This window comes from Oryx dammah, unplaced genomic scaffold (assembly GCF_014754425.2).
Source record: "Oryx dammah isolate SB20612 unplaced genomic scaffold, SCBI_Odam_1.1 HiC_scaffold_23, whole genome shotgun sequence".
In the NCBI taxonomy this organism is placed as follows: domain Eukaryota; kingdom Metazoa; phylum Chordata; class Mammalia; order Artiodactyla; family Bovidae; genus Oryx; species Oryx dammah.
Window position 1 is genome coordinate 114,716,664 of NW_024070207.1, and position 19,455 is coordinate 114,736,118.

General features: G+C 43.1%; 1 protein-coding gene across 4 annotated transcripts in view; it reads left to right on the forward strand.

The window, feature by feature from the left end:
- Positions 1-19,455, forward strand: part of SH3KBP1 (SH3 domain containing kinase binding protein 1) — a 331,078-nt gene that overhangs the window by 233,235 nt on the left and 78,388 nt on the right. For all 4 annotated transcript variants that reach the window (XM_040266529.1, XM_040266527.1, XM_040266528.1 and 1 more), the window contains one exon: positions 13,196-13,290. In XM_040266529.1, the coding sequence (XP_040122463.1) occupies positions 13,196-13,290 (95 nt within the window). The remainder of the gene's footprint in view (positions 1-13,195; positions 13,291-19,455) is intronic.

The window sequence follows — 19,455 nt, forward strand, 5'->3', positions numbered from 1 at the left end:
CCATGCAATATTGGTTATTTATACGAAATTCAAATGTAACTGGGCATCCTGTGTTTGTATTTGCTAAGTCTGGCAGCCCTCCAATTCCTTTAGTCATTCTTCCAATAACTGGAATGTTCTGAACATGCTCTAGTCAGAAATAAATACTGCAGTTCCTTCTAGGGATTTCACTTATTTTTTTTCCAGCTTCAGATTTCCTTATGAGGATAATGTAGACAGACTACTAATCTAGTTTGGAAATCCAAAGATTGAGAGAGGCTCTATCATACATATGTGATTATGATTAATATAAGAGCAAGTACAAGTGTATTCTTTTAGTTGCAGAAAATATACCAGGAACTCCTTTTTCAGTGCAAAACAGTAGTTTTGAGAGCAAGTAAATGTTACTGCCTTAGACATAAAAAATGAATTTATGGGACTGCCAAGCCCCAAATAGTGTTTTAGATAAATACATTCATGGGTGTTATAGGTGCAGCTGTCTTAATGGTTCAGGTTCAGATGAGGTCGACATGCCTTCAAGGTGTTAATGATACAATCAGACTCTCTTTAAGAGGCAGGAAGCTCACTAGACTAATGCTTTAATCCAGTAGCTCCCCAACTTGATTGTGCCCCAGAGAGCTGGGTCACACCTCCAGAATTTCTGAAGCAGCAGGTCTGGGGTGGAGACTGAAATTGTGCTTTTCCAACAAATTCCCGGGTGCTGGAATGCTAATGCTAAATCTCCATTTAAACACTAAAACCTTCAAGATTCTTGAAGAGCATCCTGAAACTTTTTCTTTACATGAATTCAAAGTTAAACTATTTCCATAATGTTTTCTGCTGTTGGACAGTAGCCCATCCTTCCATTCAACTGCTCATTTTGTAGTTCTGGCCATTGACAAGTTTATCAGTGATCCAAGTTATTAGGCAACTTTGCTGGAATGGCTGGAGTGGAGGATGGGCAGGAAGAGGGGAAGACACATTAAGCCTCAAAGGTAATTGGAATGGGGTCCCTGGGACAGGCTGTCCTTGTGACAGGTGACAACCAGTGGCCTTCACCAACCTCAGTCATGTTTGCAGAAATAAGAATCTGAGAAACAGAGAATTTTTTTAATGGAAAAGCGTTTCAATAGACGTGAAAAAAAAATGCCTTATAGATTGTTCCTCTCTCTGCAGAGTAAATAGAAGCTAGGGTGACTTGTGAGTTGGTTTGGGGGAGGCAGAGCTGGGGGAATCTGAGTGTCACTTGTAAGACTGTGATACAAAATAGGACAGTCTGCAGGACATGCTTAAGTGACTCATCCTCAGGCCTCAAGAACTCACACTAGAATAAGAGCATATCCTTGATAGATCTTTTTGTCCTCAGTAATGTCTGCAGGCAGGAGACTCAAGTCTTTTTTGGCAGGGTTAGGTGGTGGGTGTGGAAGGAGTTTTAGAGAAGTACTGACCAATAGGAATACTATATGAGCCACATACAAGATTTTACATTTTCTGGTAGCCACATTAAGAAAGAAAAAAAGAATAAAACAAGAAAAGAAACAGGTTAAAAAAAGAATTAAGTGAACTCAATTTAAATATATTTTATTTAGCTCAATATATCCCAAGTATTATCATTTCAACAAGTGTAACCCATAAACAATTATTAAATGAGGTATTTTAATTCTCTTTTCATCTGAATCTTCAGAATCCAGCGTGTATTTTCCATGTATGCCACATCTCATCTTGGCTTAGCCACGTGTTGATTATCAGAAGCCACACTTGCCCAGGGGCCACCATATCAGACAGTGTAGTTTGAAAGTGATTCTGGGATCTAAGGTGGGCTTCCTGGGCCTGGATTTTAACACAGTTCAGGATGCTCAGCTCCCTTGAGCACGTGGGAGAATCCTGACTCTAGCCCATGCCTCTTTCAGCCCTACAAGTGTCTATTAATGACATCTATCACTAGATGCATCCCAGAGTGGGGCTGAGTTGTTAATAACGAGTGGTTTTACATGGTGGCGGGGGTGTTCTGCTGAGAGTCAGGAAGCACAGTTTCCGGGATTAGCTTTCTTCTTAGCTAGCTGTGTGACCATGGGCAAATAATTTTGTTTCTCTGGTCTTGCTCTTCATTGTCTGCATTGTCTCTGAAGTCAGAGGGTTGTGCTCAAGAGAAGCCTTCAGGTCTCTCCCAGCATCTTCACTATCTGATTCAGTTCCAAAAGCTTTATAATTCATAGTGAAAGCTTTCTGCATTCCAAGAATTGAACAGCCCTTGGGAGAGGCAAAAGAAAGATGTGAACAATTGAGTTGGAATATGAGAGGATGTCATTTGGCACAGATGCCAGAGATAAGTCTGTGTGTAAGTGGTTGGGAAGAGTGGTCACTCTCAGTGAAGCCTGGAGAGGTTTTTATTGACAGCCATGTTTTCATGGAGCCAGAGCAAGATTGCTGCAGTTTAATCTCACCCCTCACATACTTTCTGGCTTCCATTGTAAAGAGCAAATTCTGGGGTAATGGTTCTCCCATGATTTCCACGAGGGCTCCTAGTCCACCAGGTAGCCCCCTCCATTTGGAACATTTTGCTGCTTCTGAATTTTGATGTAGTACCCAAGTTCAGGTGGAAGGACACAGAGGGCTGACCCACTTTTCGAAATGACCCTAAACTTGGGGAAGAACACAGCCTCCTTCCTTCCGTTTGGAAGACACACCCATAACAACTTGCCCAGCAGTACAGAGGAGAGATGTGCCTTTCAACATAGCTGTCTCCTTAGCGCGTTCAGATACTGGGTTGGCCAAAAAGTTTGTTCAGGGGACTTCCCCAGTGGTCCAGTGGCGAAGACTCTGAGCTCCCAGTGCAGGGGGCCGGGGTTCAGTCCCTGGTTAGGGAACTAGATCGCACGTGCCACAACAAAGAGTTCATGTGCCACAACCTAAGACTGGGTGCAGCCAAATAAATAGATAAATATTTTTGAAAAGGTTTCTTTGGGTTTTTTGGTAACATCTTACTGAAGAACCCAAGTAGTCTTTTTTGCCAACTGGATACAAGCTCACGTCACGAATAAGCATTATGATGATTCAAAAAATATTCAGTGTAGATTGGTATCTTCTGAGAGAAGTGAAACTCAGCTGATCAGGATTTATTTAAACAACTAACATCATCTCCCCACCCCCAATAAAGCTTTTTATGATATTGAAATTCATCAGAAATGCATGCTGTCGAACAGATTGCCATAATTTTTGTAACAAGAGAAAAGCTGTCTAAATATTCATAAATGTAGTGCCCTGAGGTGCCTCCAGCTCACCACATCTGGAGCTCCCCTCTTTCTGACTACAATTGATGCAGATTTGTGGCCTCTGTGGGATAGAAAAATAGCCTGAAGAAAGAGTTCTTTAGCATCTTCTTGAACAAACAGTTCAGTCTTAGAGATTCAGAGGACCAGTTGAACAGGTAGGTTAGAGAAAAAATAGTCCTTGACAGAATGTGTACAAAGGCAGGTCAGGCTTCTAAATAAACGATGCCTGGGGATCAAAGGCTAAACTTTGTCTGCTTATCCTCCCCTCACATTATCACTGGACACTTGCACCACCTTTCTGATCACTTTGTCCCTTGACTTGCTTCTTAGGCATTGTTCCCTGTGACGGTGACATGTAGTGCCTTGTGGCTATCATTGATCCCTCATGGTGGGGGCGGTGTCTTCTACCCACCACCCCCACCATCCAGTCCAGGAAAGTGCCATGGACTCAGTGGACACTGGCAACAATGGTGGTGGAGCAGATGGAGAATTAGAAATGATTTCAATTTACCAGGCTCTGTACCTAACAGAGTCTTGCCAAAGCAGTGTAGTAGCCACAAGTCTCCTTTCCCAAGTTCACAGTCACTGGGAGGGAAAGAACATATTTGTTGACCCTCAAGCTTATTTCAGATTCCTAGGGGGTCAGCAGTGTTGCTCTGTGGGACTTGACAGATCCTTGTTCTTTCTAGCCTCTGCCAATACCCAGCCAGCCCAAGAGCTCCTGGTTTACGCTAGTTTGACAAGGTCACGTTTCTGGGCTCATTGCAACACAGGGACTGCCCAGGAGCCCTGTGGAGCATTGCACCAAACAAAAACTAGCAGTTACAGATTTGGAGGAGAGGCAGAAGTGAGCGAAATTTAGATGAAGCAGCAGGGTTTTGATACGTTCCAAGCAAAACAGGGCTGTGTAAGTGGGGCCACATCACAGCTGGTCTGTGAGCTGAACCCAGGTCCTGTATCTTTGGGAACCAATGATCCATGAGCAGGGCTGTGTCCAGTACCCCTTACAGGAGGCCCTGCGCTGGTGTGGGGATTCCAGGCTTCTTTTCTGTGTCACAGTGACTTGTTTCCTTCAACAAAGGGTGGAACACGTCATTATTACTAATACGATACATAAAAGCAAAGTTTCTGATCACCTGTGGTCTTAGAGGACAGACTTTCTCAGGGAATAAGAAAGCAGTAGTCACTCTCTCAGAGAAGGGGCTTCTTGGACCCTTTGCAGCTGTAGCATGTGTGCTTGGAAGGAATACTATTTCCAGTTCATGTTGCAGCTGGCTGTATCTGCATTTGTATCCGCATTTGCAGATTTTTACTTTCTCAGTCTGAGCTAATTTTCACTTTCTCGCTACATGTTTGATTAGGAGAAAAAAGGGTCACCTCCCCTTACGTTGGGATTTTTCCCAGCCTTGTTGTTGTTGTTGTTGTTGATTCACTAAACTGTTTCTAGCTCTTTGTGATCCCACGGACTGCAGCATGCCAGGCTCCTCTGTCCTTCACTAGCTCCTGGAGTTTGCTCAGATTCACGTCCATTGAGTCAGTGATGCTATCTAACCTCACCCTCTGCCACCCTCTTCTCCTTTTGCCTTCGCCCAGCCGTACCTCTGAACTCTTCATCTTTTTTGTCAGGATAGGTGTTTTTGCTCATTTATCTTCTCCAAAGCTCACTCACTCTTGGGCCTGGAAATTTGGGCACATTTGATATGAAATGTGTGTCCTGCTGCTGCTAAGTCACTTCAGTCATGTCCGACCCCATAGATGGCAGCCCACCAGGCTCCCCCGTCCCTGGGATTCTCCAGGCAAGAACACTGGAATGTGTGCCCTACCCAGCCCTTTAGCTTTTCCCACACCTGATGTGTCCTAAAGCCCTCAGGCTCAGTGTCTCAGGGGTCATTGTTCACCCTAGGAAAGCACCTTTCAACAAATGCTCCCAACACAGATTCAGAGTGGGGGGTCTTTCTGCAAGGGTGCCCAGCCTACCCATGCTGCAGATGACCTGGATTTCAAATGCAGTCCTCTTAGAATACAAAATGAACTCTCGTTCTGCTGTCCTAGTGGATTTCCTTCCTCCCAAAGACTCAGAGTTTCTCCTCACCTGAGCAGGAGAAGGGGTCATTGAGAGGAGCCACTGTCTGCTCCATATTAGAGAACAGAAAGGCTTCCTTTGCCTGTCACATTTTGATTTTTTTTTTTCTTTTCAAAGTAAGAGAGTACAAAGTGGCATAGTTCATATAGATGAAATAATTTGAAAGTCATATTCCCATCAACATGCAATACCAGAGGGGTCAACTTTTTCGTGACAGAAAGCACTGGGCCAGAGTTGACAATGTAGTGGCAAAGACGCTGTGTTTCATTTCCCCGAGTTTAGATATAGACCTGGTTTTCTCCACCTGGGCCCTGTGAACATTTAGACCACATCAGACTTTGCTGGGGGCTGTCCTGTGTCCATTGTACTGTATTGAGCAGCTTCCCAGATGTCAGTTACCACCTCCCCCCACACTGTGACAGCCATAAGCATCTAGGGGCTTTGTTGGTGTCTTATGGGAAGCCAAGTCAACCCAGTTGCGAACCGCTGGTGTGGACTATCTTATGCCCCAGGAGGCACCGCTGTATCTTCTGCCACCAGGCACATGCTGGACACTCAGTATTTTTTGAATAAATGTATTCATCCCACCCCTCCCATGAGTGTTAAAGAGAATAAGTGAAATAAGACTAGTTATCTGCTTCTTGTCATCAAGAATGGTTGGGAAACACCCCGCCCCACTCTAGTCAAAGGCCTGGAACATTGTCCAGGCAGGGCCAGTGCTATTTTCCTCTGCTAGGAAGGGACCCCAGGTTTCTGCTTTAGGAAGTGATTTCCCCATTTCCGAGTTTCTAAGGCTTTAATCCAAACACATCACTCTGACTCTCCTCCCTGTTGCCTTGTCCAGAGCTCTGCATATACATGCTTTATTTCCTCTTCTTAATGATAAACTCCTTGAGAATCAGATAACTAGTCTTATTTCAGTTTTCCCCAGAACATGATAGAAGTCAAACCCTTATTGCAATTCCAAAGTACAAAACACTCCCGAAAACTAGAAGGCTTTATCACTCCTTGGGTGATAAAACTTGTTCTGGGCTAATGTGAATGTGAGTATGTGTTAAGTCACTTCAGTAGTGTCCAGCTCTGCGACCCCCTGGACTATATAGCCTGCCAGGCTCCTCTGTCCATGGGATTCTCCAGGCAAGAATACTGGAGTGGGTTGCCATACCCTCCTCCAGGGGATCTTCCCAACCCAGGGATCAAACCCCTGTCTCCTAAGTCTTCTGCACTGGCAGGCCAGTTCTTTACCACTAGCTCATTCATCCCATTTGGGGTGACGAAGCATCCATTGGCTGAAAATTTTTAATGTATATGATGCTTGAGCATAGCCCCAGATCCCAGCTGGGGATGTTACATATTATATGGTATGTGCAATGTATTTCCTTTCTAAAATCTGAAAAATTCTGTCGCCAGGGCTTCTGAATAAGGGATTATGAACCAGTAGTGTCTCAGATAATATTCGTCAGTTTAATGAAAGAATTTTCAGATTTTGATGTTGGCAAAAGTAGACACCACTGAGCTTGATATTTTTGTTCTGGTGTCCTCAGAAGAAAAGAAAATCTCTGGTTCTAGGCATGGCCTGATACTTTACATCTCTGCTGAAAGTTCTAGAAGGCTTCCGACCAGACTTTGTGACACATGAAGTTTTGATCTTCCTGTCCTAAGTTGAGCTCAAAGAATTGTCCTAAATTTAATGTTACTTTCTTGCTGTGTGTATATGTTTTCTTTGTTGATATGTTTATTCTGTTTCTCTGCTTTTTTTTTTTTTTAAGGTGAGGGTATTTTCTTAAGTTTGTTGCTTTTTGTACAAATAGACTATAAAGGCAGTTGAAGGGTGTCATGGGTGTGGTCATGTGAATTAAATTCCTTGAACAATCTGTTTTTAATCTCATGTAAATTTCTAGAAATTTGGGGGGCTTTTTTTGAAAGGGATGTGAATTATGACTGGACTTATTGGTGTTTCTTGAAATTGCAATGCCAATCATCACTTATAAGGGGCTCTTGATTGGGAAGTGGGCAATTTTTGTTTCAGGGTCCTTGACCCTTCTGATACTGTATACCAGATATTGTATAACACATTTTCTCGGCACCTTTGAATGTATCTGTGTTTTTTTTTTTTCTTTTCTGGGAAGAGTCATTGCTTTTTATCAGATTCTTAAAGGACTCTGAGACAAAAAAAGGCTTAAAAACTGACTTAAGGTTTCAGTCTTATGGTAATTTATTAATATTTTTAAATCTTCGTAAGAAAAAACAGAGACACAATCATCTTAATCACTGGATAAATCATGTCTTTATTTCTTGATGTGCATGTGTGTATTCATTCCTATTTGATCTTGGACTAATTAAATCCATCTAATTGATGAATAGATGGAAAATCCCTGCCTCCAAAAATTAATTTCAGTCCTTTACTCTCCATCTCTGTCTGCTACTCATTTAAAATTTATAATCTTCCCATGTTCAAAAGGGATTTGGAATTATACCCTTCTTTCAAGACCTATCAAATGCCTGCTCTTTTGTGAACTCTCTCCTGAATATGATCTTGCCTTTCTCTGAAACACCGTGACAATATTCTGTCATAGTGAGTTGACGCTTATTTGTGTATTAGGTTGGACTTCTGTGTGAGGGTGGTTGGACTGACCTGTATATCACAAGCCCAAGAACTGACAGTAACTTTTTTATGTTGTTGTTTAGTCACTAAGTGGTGTCAAATTCTTTTGTTGCCCCATAGACTGTAGCCTGCCAGGCTCCTCCGTTCATGGGATTCTCCAGGCAAGAATATTGGAGTGGATTGCCATTTTCTTCTCCAGGAGATCTTCCCAACCCCGGGATCAGATCAAACCTGCATCTCTTGTGTCTCCTGCATTGTCAGGCAGATTCTTTACCACTTAGCTACCAGGGAAGCCCATCTTTTACATGGTGGTGACTTAGTAAATATTTGAATTAAAGTAGGAAACATTTTTATTCCACAGACTAGAAAATCAAAATCATAGTCTCAGTTAATATATTATTTTGTATTTGAATTTACTTTTGAATATCTTAAAACCATTGATATAGCCAAACCAGCCTAAGGTTCTTATTTCCCAATACTGCTGAGTTAGGGCCCAAATGCCTCAGAAGTAAAAAAAAAAATTCTTATTTTCAAATATATCATAATAACTTAAAATGTGAGGTAAGTAGTTGTCATGTTTGGTCAGGAGTGTTGTGAGTTACAGTGCTCATGACCGGAGCCCTGAACGGTCAGAGGCAGCTGGGACTTATGTGTAGCCCAGTGTGTTCCTTGATGCCTCCATTATTTCACTGAGATATTTCTGAGGATCTGGGGAGAAGATGGACAAGCCTCACTCTCTAATTTAACCAGATAGTTCTGTTTTTATTTGTTTTATATTAGAGTTCTAGAATAAGCTTAAATTGGCTCTAAGAGTCCTGCTAAAGTTAGCCAAACCCTCCTCTTGGTCCTCCTGGGCCAGCCTCTCTTTCACACCTGAGGACGTGAGGTCCAGAGCAACAGCATGATTGCCTCAAGTTGTGTGCTTGGGAAGGACTGGTTGGGGCCAAACCCAGTCTTGACCATCCTGACTTCTAGCACAGAATCCTCTCTTCCCGCTTTGCTATCCCATAGTCCTCTACTTTATAGGTGTTGCTAGAGAAATCATCAAGAAACACTGAATGGGAGCTATGTCAGGTTCTAGAGATACAAAGATGGGTAAGGTATCGTGTGGGAACCTGCTTTACCAAGAGAGGTATTTAACGGTAGCCACTGGCACTATCACCTCCTTCTTTTATCTAAAATTGGTGCTTTCTAGATCATTTGGCAACCCACTCCAGTATTCTTGCCTAGAGAATCCCAGAGATGGGGGAGCCTGGTGGGCTGCCGTCTATGGGATCGCACAGAGTCGGACACGACTGAAGCAACTTAGCAGCAGTAGCAGCAGCAGATCATTTTGCGCCTAAGGCTTTACATATAAAACAGCATAGTTACATGTTGAAAGTGTTCTAAAACTGCATTGCAGTGATGGCCACCCAACTCTATAAATTTATTAAAACTCTTCAAACTGTACAACTTACATGTGTGAATTTTACGATATATAAATCATACATCATTAAAGCTGTTTTTTAAAAAATGACAGAGGAACACCTACCCTCCTTTAGCTCATAAGGAAACTGACCATAAAATGAAATGGCCTCATGAAACATTTTAAAAGCATATTAGTACTTTCTTATAAAAATGTTTTCTCACTTCTGTTGGTTATAAGTCAATTTCATAGTCATTTACTGACCTATTATGAGGCCAGGTCCTAAGGTAACAAGGGAAGAGTTGGTGGGGGAGGGTGGGAGAAGGGATGAGAAAGATACATAGGAAGAAGGTTTGGGGTGGGGGAGGCAGATTATAGTGAAGTGTTTCAGAAGAGGTTATTGAAAGTGTCCTCTTTCTTCTGAGTTCCTTCATGTCAGGGAGCCTTCTGCTTTGAGTGATAAATACCTACCTCACCACAAAGTGATGATAAGCAGTGATATTTTATTAAGTCAGATAACAAGAAATCCAAGGACAGGTCCCCTGAAGTTGAATAATTTGACAGACATCTCAACAGTGTCAAGGCTCAAGGTCACTTCCTGTTTGATTTTCTTGGCTTTCCTTTCATAGTTGAAATGTGACTGTGGCAGGACAAAACGGTGTACTGTCTTCCAACAAGGGTGAAACAGTGTTAAATGCAAAAAGGCCAGGGTAACTATTTTTCTCATGTATCTTTTTTTTTTAAAATCTGGGAACAAAATCTAATTGCCTCTCCCCACCCCAGAACATTTCTTCTCACATCTCATTGGCTAGAAGTGGATCACATGCACACTTCTCAACCAATCACCCACAAAGGGGAGTGAAATAAATATTATTTGCCTAAAGAGACCTAAATTGACATTTTCCCAAAAAAGATACACAGATGGCCAACAGACATATGAAAATATGCTCAATGTGGCTGATTATTAGAGAAATGCAAATCAAAACTATAATATGGCATCACCTCACACCAGTCAGAATGGCCATCATTAAAAAGTCTACAAACAGTGCTGGAGAGAATGTGGAGAAAAGGGGACACTTCTACACTGTTCGTGGGAATGCAAATTGGTACAGCCACTATGGAAAACAGTATGGAAGTTCCTTAAAAAACTAGCAGTAGAGCTACCATATGATCCAGTAATGTCATTCTTGGGCATATATCCAGAGAAAATCATAATTCAGGAGGATACATGCACCCCAGTGTTCATTGCAGCACTATTTACAGTAGCCAGGGCATGGAAGCAACCTACACGTCCATCAACAGAGGAATGGATAAAGAAGATGTGGTACATGTATACAATGGAATATTACTCAGCCATAGAACAAATGAAATAATGCCATTTGCAGCAACATGGATGGACCTAGAGATTATTAAGTAAATGAGACAAAAACAAATATCATATGATATCACTTATATTTGGAATCTAAAAAATTGATACAAATGAACTTATTGACCAAACAGAAGTGGACTCACAGACAGAGAAAATAAATATACAAATACCAAATGGGATAGTGGGAAGTGGAGGAAGATAAATTAGGAGTTTGGTGTTAACATATACACTACTATATATAAAATGAACAACAAAGACCTACTGTTATAACACAGGAAACATGTTCAATGTCTTGTAATAAATTGTGTGGGAAAAGAATCTGAAAAAGAATACTATACGTGTGTGTGCATAACTGAATCACTTTGTTCACCTGAAACAAACACAGCATTATAAATTAACTGTATTTCAATATAAAAATGGTTATAAAACTATTATTTGCCTAGACATACTTTACTCATCCCCAGGGCTGTGGGAGGGTTCCCTATTCCTGAAAATAATGCCTGAGCAAATTAGGATTCTATGAACTGGGAGGGGGATGGGGAACAGTGACCAGGAAGTTAACCAACAATGTCTACCACACTTAATTGACTATTTTTGATAGGTAGAAAGGAATAGAAACATGACTTTTTCCTTTTCTTTGTTGGCCACAGATGTCTTATCTTCTGTGTAAAACGTTTCCATGATTTTGATCCAACAAATTATTCTTAAAGCAAAGACTCTGCAGGGCAGTTCTCTAATAATACTCCATTTATTTCAGTGTTGTTGCAAGTTTTGAGGTGGGGTAGTCATATTTCACTAACACAGTCAATAGGAAAATTGGTAAGGAGCTGTCATTATCCAATTTAAAGATGCTTAACTTTCCCCCCTCCCTTTAGAACATTTGGGTCCATTCAGAATTTTGGAGGTTTGCTATAGCTAATTTAAGAGAGCTGGAACCATGTGGGTTTAGGAATATTTGGGTGGATTGATAGTGATGGGATTTAGAACTAGTGCCTCTTAGGGTGAGTTAAGGAGCAAAAGCCATCAACTTCCTAAGACAGAAGGGTTCCTGCCCTAGGCTAGGGGATATAACTGCTATCTTCAAGTCATTGAATGGGAAGCAAAAACATCTGTCAACAAAGTTAGTCCCCCTCTTTCCCTCTCTCCCTTCCTCCCTTGTCCCCTCCCTACTCTCTGTCATATCCCAAACCTAGACCAGTGTGTCTGTATTATAGATGTTTTATTGCCTTAATTTTATATATCACTCTCTTTGATATGATATTAACCATAATAAAAAAAAATCCCCACAATTTAGTGATGTAAATTGTACCAGGGATAATGGATACTTACTTATATACCTCTAGGTTGTAATCTGTAGGAACTGGCCTAATCCTTGGGAAATATCTAAAGCCATTCAGAGTCATTGTGGTTGTTGACTTTGCTGCAGAATAATAAATACCCAGTAGGTGCTAATTCTTTCGAATTTTTCTTTCTACCTTCTGTCCTGAGTCTTTAAACCTCTTTTCAAAGTCTTAATTTCCCCAGTACCTTACAAATATTTTCACTGTCTTCTAAACAGGTGCTTCTGTGGAAATAGTGAAGGTTTTAGTATCAGGTAGATGGCAACCCACTCCAGTGTTCTTGCCTGGAGAATCCCAGGGATGGCAGAGCCTGGTGGGCTGCCGTCTGTGGGGTCGCACAGAGTCGGACACGACTGAAGCGACTTAGCAGCAGCAGCAGCAGCAGACTTTCCAAAGCATGTAATTCAGAGCATATTTGAATGGATTTTGACTGGCCTTAGTGTTTTCTCTCTGGGGTGAAAGCTGTTTCCTTACTGTCAACCCCCTTTCTGAGTAGGCAGGTTCCCATAGAGGGACCTTGAAACATATTTGAAAAGTTCGCCCCCATCCCACGTGTGTGTAAAGAACATTTGGTCAGGATTTGTTGGCCATTTGTGACTGACATGTGATCACATACAGCTACATCGACTTCTGTCTCTTAACAGACCATACTGGAGTCTTTTCCATTGTTTTGAGTACCATTTTATAATGTATGCATATGCTTGATTTCTGATTTAGTGATGAGCAGAAGAGAGGGCAAAATTTAAGCTTTTAAGCTCTTTGTAGATTATATCTACGTATGCATCCACCTGAAGAAGATATAAAATGGTGTGTAAAATAAAGAGTCTATAAAAGGACACCCCTGTTTTCTGAGACCAAGGAAACCATTTTGCTTTTCTGTCTGAGAAAAGCAAAGCAGTCAGTGGCTTTCATGACATCACCTAATTTGTGAGGGAAAAGAGTGAGAATAAAAAAATGCATGAACCAAAAATGAGCCATCTTGGGTGGTTTTCCGAGGGTGAACCTTGTTTCTTTATGCAGCAGTTATGTCCTGTCGGTTAAGTGTGCCTTTCTCTGCAGTTGATGTGATAGAGAACATCTCCTCCTGGGACAGCTCATTAGATACAGCATTTTAAAGGTTGTGTTTTCTTTTCTCCTTACAGCCAAGGATTACTGTAAAGTTATATTTCCATATGAGGCACAGAACGACGATGAATTGACAATCAAAGAAGGAGATATAGTCACTCTCATCAATAAGGTAAACAAAGGTTCCCTCCTATCTTCTAAACTCTGAACTACTTTGAGGTGTTGAGTGGATAGTATGAGCTTTTGTTTTAACCTTTGAAATGATTTGCATGATCCTGAATTCCCAAGGAAGAATCTTGCGTCTTTCCTCTCAGTCAGGCTAGGCCAAATGTATCCAAGTGAATGAATGAACTTGAAGCACAGCTAGATTCCATTTGCCTTGGAGCCAGCTGCAGATTTGCGTGGCCCCATCCCAGAAAGGCTAACCTGGGGGACGGAGAGCGGCCTGCTTGACTGGCGAGTCCACCCTCCACAGAGGCCATGGCTGCAAAGCTCTGTGTCATGAGGGACCCAAGGAGGGGTTCCAGAAAGGCAAGGTTGGGCCTCACAGGCAGATAAGGCTTAAAGAATGTTTACTGTTCAGATCAAAGACAGGTAGCATGCCTGAGAGAATCTTGCCCATCTTACTCAGGCTGAGAAGATGTGATGATTTTATGATCACTGCATCTGTGTGAAGTGACACAGCTTAACAGGGCCTGCACCATGGACTTTATGCTTTCATGCAGTGGTACTCATCAAGAAGGTGGTTGAAAGATCTATTATTTAAGTAATTCCCAGAATATGTGGCCTTTTCCCTGAAATATAGGGTTCTTATCATGGTTGACCATGAGGAAAACCTGAGCTGTCTTTAGGATGCTTAAGGGCGTGACTGGGGAATCATCACTACTGCTTACATTTATGCGGGGCTAGAAAGCTGAAACTCTAATACTTTGGCCACCTGCTGCGAAGAGCTGACTCATTTGAAAAGACCCTGATGCTGGGAAAGATTGAAGGCAGGAGGAGAAGGGGACAACAGAGGATGAGATGGTTGGATGGCATCATCAATTCAATGGACATGGGTTTGGGTAGACTCCAGCAGTTTTGGTGATGGACAGGGAGGCCTAGCATGCTGCAGTTCATGGGGTCGCAAAGAGTTGGACACGACTGAGCGACTGAACTGAACTGAGAAAGCATGGACAGGGTGGAGAGGGCAGAGAAAGGGGAGCGAGGGCAGGGGGTTCAGGTGGGAAGCAGGCCCTGGGTCCTGCTGCCTCTGGCCATCACTGAGAGGGGAGGGATGTGGTGTTACCTGCCCCCCATCTCCCACTCCCAAATGTGTCTATAGGTGATTGGTAGGATTTACCATTATAACCTTCTAATTAAGGACAGTGACCTTTAAGGAATGGCTGGGGAGGCTGTGTGTTTGAAGAGCCCAAGCCCCAGATGCCAAGGAATGTAGGACCCCAGAGTTTAAGTAGCTTGCCCAATGTCAGATTATTTAGGGAGACAGCTTGGCGCTCTCACCTTCTACATGGAAAGTGGCATGCTGGGCAATCCTCAAGCACCTTTCTGGACCAGCAGAGTGTTCCCTGCTTGCTGAGGGCCCCAGAACATCCATCTTCTCACCTCTAAAACTTTCTCCTGTGAACTTAATTTGATTCACCTCTGTAGGTGCTGACTGTGGCCAGAGGAACCCAGAGGAGGGAAAACAGTGCCCTTTTTGTTCCTTTCAGCCGAGGAGGCAGAGAGGTTCTCTTTGCCGGCCTTACCCTTATCCTGTGGGCCTCCTCCAGGCTGCATTCCTGGGCACAGGGCATTGCCTATTTTAAATCAGACCCTGAACCAAAGACATGAAGCAGCTGTGAAGCAGGAGATAGATACTCCGATAATTGGCACAGAGATTAGGTTTTATTACCACGGGGGAAGGGGTGGAGCTGTTCCCCACCCCCCGCCCAGCCCCAGATAATGAAGCGACCAGAGTTTTAAACAACTGCCATTCTTTGCAATGTGGAGGGGGGGGTCACTTTCCTGTTTTTGTTTGGAGGGGGACACCCTCTTTTCAGTTGAAAACCAGATGTACAATAACATTTACTAAGGTTTGGGGAAAAGAAAACACTGCCGCAGATGGTCTCTTGTCTGAACTCATCTGTTTCTACCTCAACATCATCTTATATTCCATCCTTGCCATTTGATTGTATACGATGAGAACTCATTCATCCTGGTGATTTCACTCCTTCATCCCAGCCTGAAATCCTGCTGGATAAAAGAAAGTGGAGTTTTCTAAAGAGCTTCTTTAGTCAGAGTGGGACTCTCTCCTGGTCCCATCCACCCAGTAGGAAGCAGGAAACCAGGTGGAGGTGGAAGGCTGCTCTCAACAGTGTCCTGAGGGTTGCGACTGCTTTCCCCAGTTCCCTAGCTGAATGTTAAGAAGCAGTTTGGACCTGTGAAGCAGCTTACAGATAATTACAACTACACTTGCAAAATGAGCACTTGGCATCCTCCCTGTCCACTTGATCCCTGGACCTGGCTTCCACATAGAGGGGTGGCAGTACTCTCTAGTTGCGGTGCGCGGGTTTCTCATAGCGGTGGCTTCTCTTGTGGAGCTCGGCTCTGGGGCATGTGGGCTTCAGTAGCCATGAATCGTGGGCTCAATAGTTGCTGCTCCCCAGGCTCCAGAGCACAGGCTCAGTAGTCATGTTGCCGGGCTTAGTTGTTGCAACAGCCCACACTCTGTAGAGTGTTTCTCCCAAGGCCACACTTGCCCCTTAAGATGGCCCACACCCTGTCTATGGAGTGTGTTTCTTTCTAAATAAATCCACTTCTTACCTAAAAAAAAAAAAAATCTGCCTGCAATGCAGGGGACACAGGTTCTTCCCTGGGTCAGGAAGATCCTCTGGAGAAGGGAATGGTAACCCACTCCAGTATTCTTGCCTGGGAAATCCCATGGACAGAGGAGCTGGTGGGCTATAGTTCTTGTGGTTGCAAAGAGTCAGACACTAGTGAAGTGACTGAGCATGCTCACTGCAACTAGAGAAAGCCTGAGCAGCAACAAAGACCCAGAACAGCCAAAAATAAATAAATAAAATTATATTTAAAAAAAGAATTTTGCAATGGGTGAGATTTCAGCAAGAATTGGAAAGAAAATATGCCAAAAATACTTTGCCTGCTGAAGATGGGAAGGATGGAGTCTGAGTCTGTCAAGCCTGCTTTATAAAAAAATCTTCCTCTTGCTCCAAGTTGAGGGATCACCCACAAGTTCATTTAGATGACTGTTTGCTTTTCAGATTGCAGAGTGAATAGTTTCACCATGATTTGTTTAATCTACATTTTGATATGGTTCTTTATTACATTATGAGTTGAGTTGAAAGTTTGGAATTGCTGTTCTCTTAGTGTTGGTGGCTTTTGCTGTAGTTTCTCAATTTACCCCAAAAGCCAGCCGCAGTCTCATTTTGTAGTCAGTTAAATTGATTTATCTTTGCCCTGCTTTTCTGAGCCATGGCAGGAGTCACAGGGCAAACATCACCCTCATTTTCAGTCCTGGGTTGTCAGTTCATAGAGCTTGCTAGGAAATGAGTCAGACACCTTTAGTGGGTGCCTGTAAGCGCTCCTCAGTTCCGGAAATAATGTGCACTGGCCTGAACTATTTGTGTGTCCCTGGAAACCAGGATGAAATGTGGCAACTCCAGTGGTGTGTTTTTTTTAGTTTATTTATAAAGAATTCTTGTGGATTTGGGAACATTTCCATGGGTGCAGAACACACCTGTGTTTAGCTTTTATTTCCAGTCCCTCAAAAATAGCTCCTTCGTCTGCATTCCTGCCGCCCCCATCCCTGCCTTCCTGGCTTGTGCTCAGAGCATGATTGAAAGGGTTCAGAAGCCTCTGGGTCTGGTTTCCAACCCGAGAAGCTCCCTGGAGAAGGACTGAGAGCAGCTGGGGGGCTCAGGTGGGGCTCAGCTGTGAAGGATGTGTGCGCCCTGGCTGCTGCTGCCTGGGGCAGAACGAGCCCAGCTGTGGAGAGGGCCGATGTCCCTGCCCTTGGCCAACAGCCTCCTGGCCCCAGAGTAGTGGTCTCCACTCACCAGGGAGGAAGGGCTTCCCACGTGACTCCTTTAGAACTCGGGTATATCTTATCAAAAAGCTCCCCTGAGTGGCTGTGTCTTTGACCCATTAAAGGCAAACAGACACTCCCATTTCTTCATGGTTATACAGCCTATTTAACAATATCAAGGTAAATATGAAGAGAGGTACTATTATTGACTAAAATCACGGTGTAGTGTAGTTGTAGGGAAGGAGAAGCAGACAGCATTGATGTTCGGGGGAGAAAACTGATACGTGTGCCTCTCAAGAAAGAAGGAAGCCAGAAGAGTAGCTACAGGTAGGAGCGGTTTAAGGTCACCACTGTGAAAAAAATCCCAGCTAGGGATGTTGCCTGTTCTTAGGAGTTTTGCCTGTTTCTAGGGATTTCACCTGTTCTTGGGGATGTTGCAAACCAGGAACCCCAAATGCCTGAGGTCACAGCAGTCCTGGGAGTTAGATGGCACCCTGGGTGTTCTGTCCTGATGACAAAGGAGGAACAGAGAGAGGCCCAGAGCCCGGAAGCGACTTTCCCAAGAGACTCCTAGTCACCAGCAGCCACACCAGGGCAGAGGCGTCTTCTGACCTTGACTGTGGGGGCTGGCGGGACGGGACTGCTGTTTCCTGTGGGGCTGTGGGTTCTTGCAGTAGGTGGGGCTTGGTCACTCCCTGAGGTGACTCCTGTCTACTGATTGAGTCACGTGTTGTTGCTGGGTATATCTAGGGTAAGTGCCTGTGGGATTTTCTTTCTAAATTCATGACATCATCATTATTTTATCAGGAAAACAATATTATGACACCATTCTCCCATCTGCTTCTGACATTTTGGTATCCATGGCTATGACCTCTTAGGGTCAGAATCATTCAGGACTTGCTGATTCCATTGTCACATCTACAGAAATGGAATCATAGTGCAGAGAACACATTGAGGTCAGCACAGGGCTCATGTTGCTTCATTTTGTGCCTGAAGCTCTCTTCTCCTACTTCTTTCTTCCACTTCTTCCCATGCCCAGCCCATTTCGCTTCTTTCTCTTCTTCTGGATTCTGGTTAGTTTTCTCCTTGCTGTCACCATGAAAAAAAAGAGAAAGAGGAAGAGAGCAGAGAGGGCAAGGGGAAAAGAGAGAAAGAAAAGAAAGTCACCCTGAGCTCCTTCCTAAGTCTTTCTGTTATGATCTGTCCTTTGTTTATTTTAATGTTTATTTTCCCTTCCTGCCTCCTTTCCATTAATTCATTAGTTGAAACATTTATTCATGAGAAAAATGTGTCCAGACTCCCTTGCTCCTCTCCCCATGAGAAAGTGACTTTGGAAATCTCAGGGAAGGTTCTCAGCTTGGAAGAAGAAAGCTGATCAGCTATATAGATTGCTGGCCTTGACCCTTTCTCTCTCAACTGCTGAAGCTTTTAGCAGAGCTAAAGTGTAGGATTAAATGTGGTTTCAGGGGTGAGGAGTAAATTAGCAGGTGTCACCCTGAAAATGATGACACGCTGACAGACCCATTAGAAGGACGTGTTTTATGAGTGAATGAAGAAGTTAAGCATAGGTCTGGGATCATCTGGGTTTACACACATTTGAAAAATGTCAGTGTTCAGCAAATGAGTCATTTATGTCCTCAGATGTATTTCTCGCGGTATAGCCTGTCTTGTTAGACTGCATATGTCCTGACTGGGTATAGCAGTCACAATATATCTTTTCCTCAGACCACTAGAAAGCCCCAGGAATACAGTTTGCTGCTGTTTTGTTTTGCTAATAAAAGTAACCTGGACTCTGAGACCGTTGGGAAGATTCCTGGCACCAGAAACACATTTGATCAAAACTCTTCTTTCTGAGCTTGTGTACCATCACAGAGACACAGTTTTAAATTAGATGAAGATGGTAAAAGTAGGACTTGCGCTTGCCAGTAGACAGTCAAAACAATGCCACCTGGAAATTTCGATAATTGCAGATTTCTCATCGACATATGAATTGGCAGTTGATGCCGACTCTCAGCTTTGCATGCTTCCTCAAATTATATAAAACTGAACGGACCCTGTGTTTGTTCAATTTAATTATCATCTCTCTCCCAAGTGCTGTGCTTAAGTGACAGGACATCAGTCACCCTTTCCCCAGCATCTTGGAATACATTTTTCCTCCAACACACACATAAAAATCTGCAGGTGTCTTAAGGAATTAGAGAAGCTCTTTTTTCTGTTTTCTGTTTCCACCCTTTCTATTTGTATTATTGTTGTAGGATTAAATGAAATGTTGTGACTGAAAGTGCTTTAGAAATAAAAAGTTAAATTACA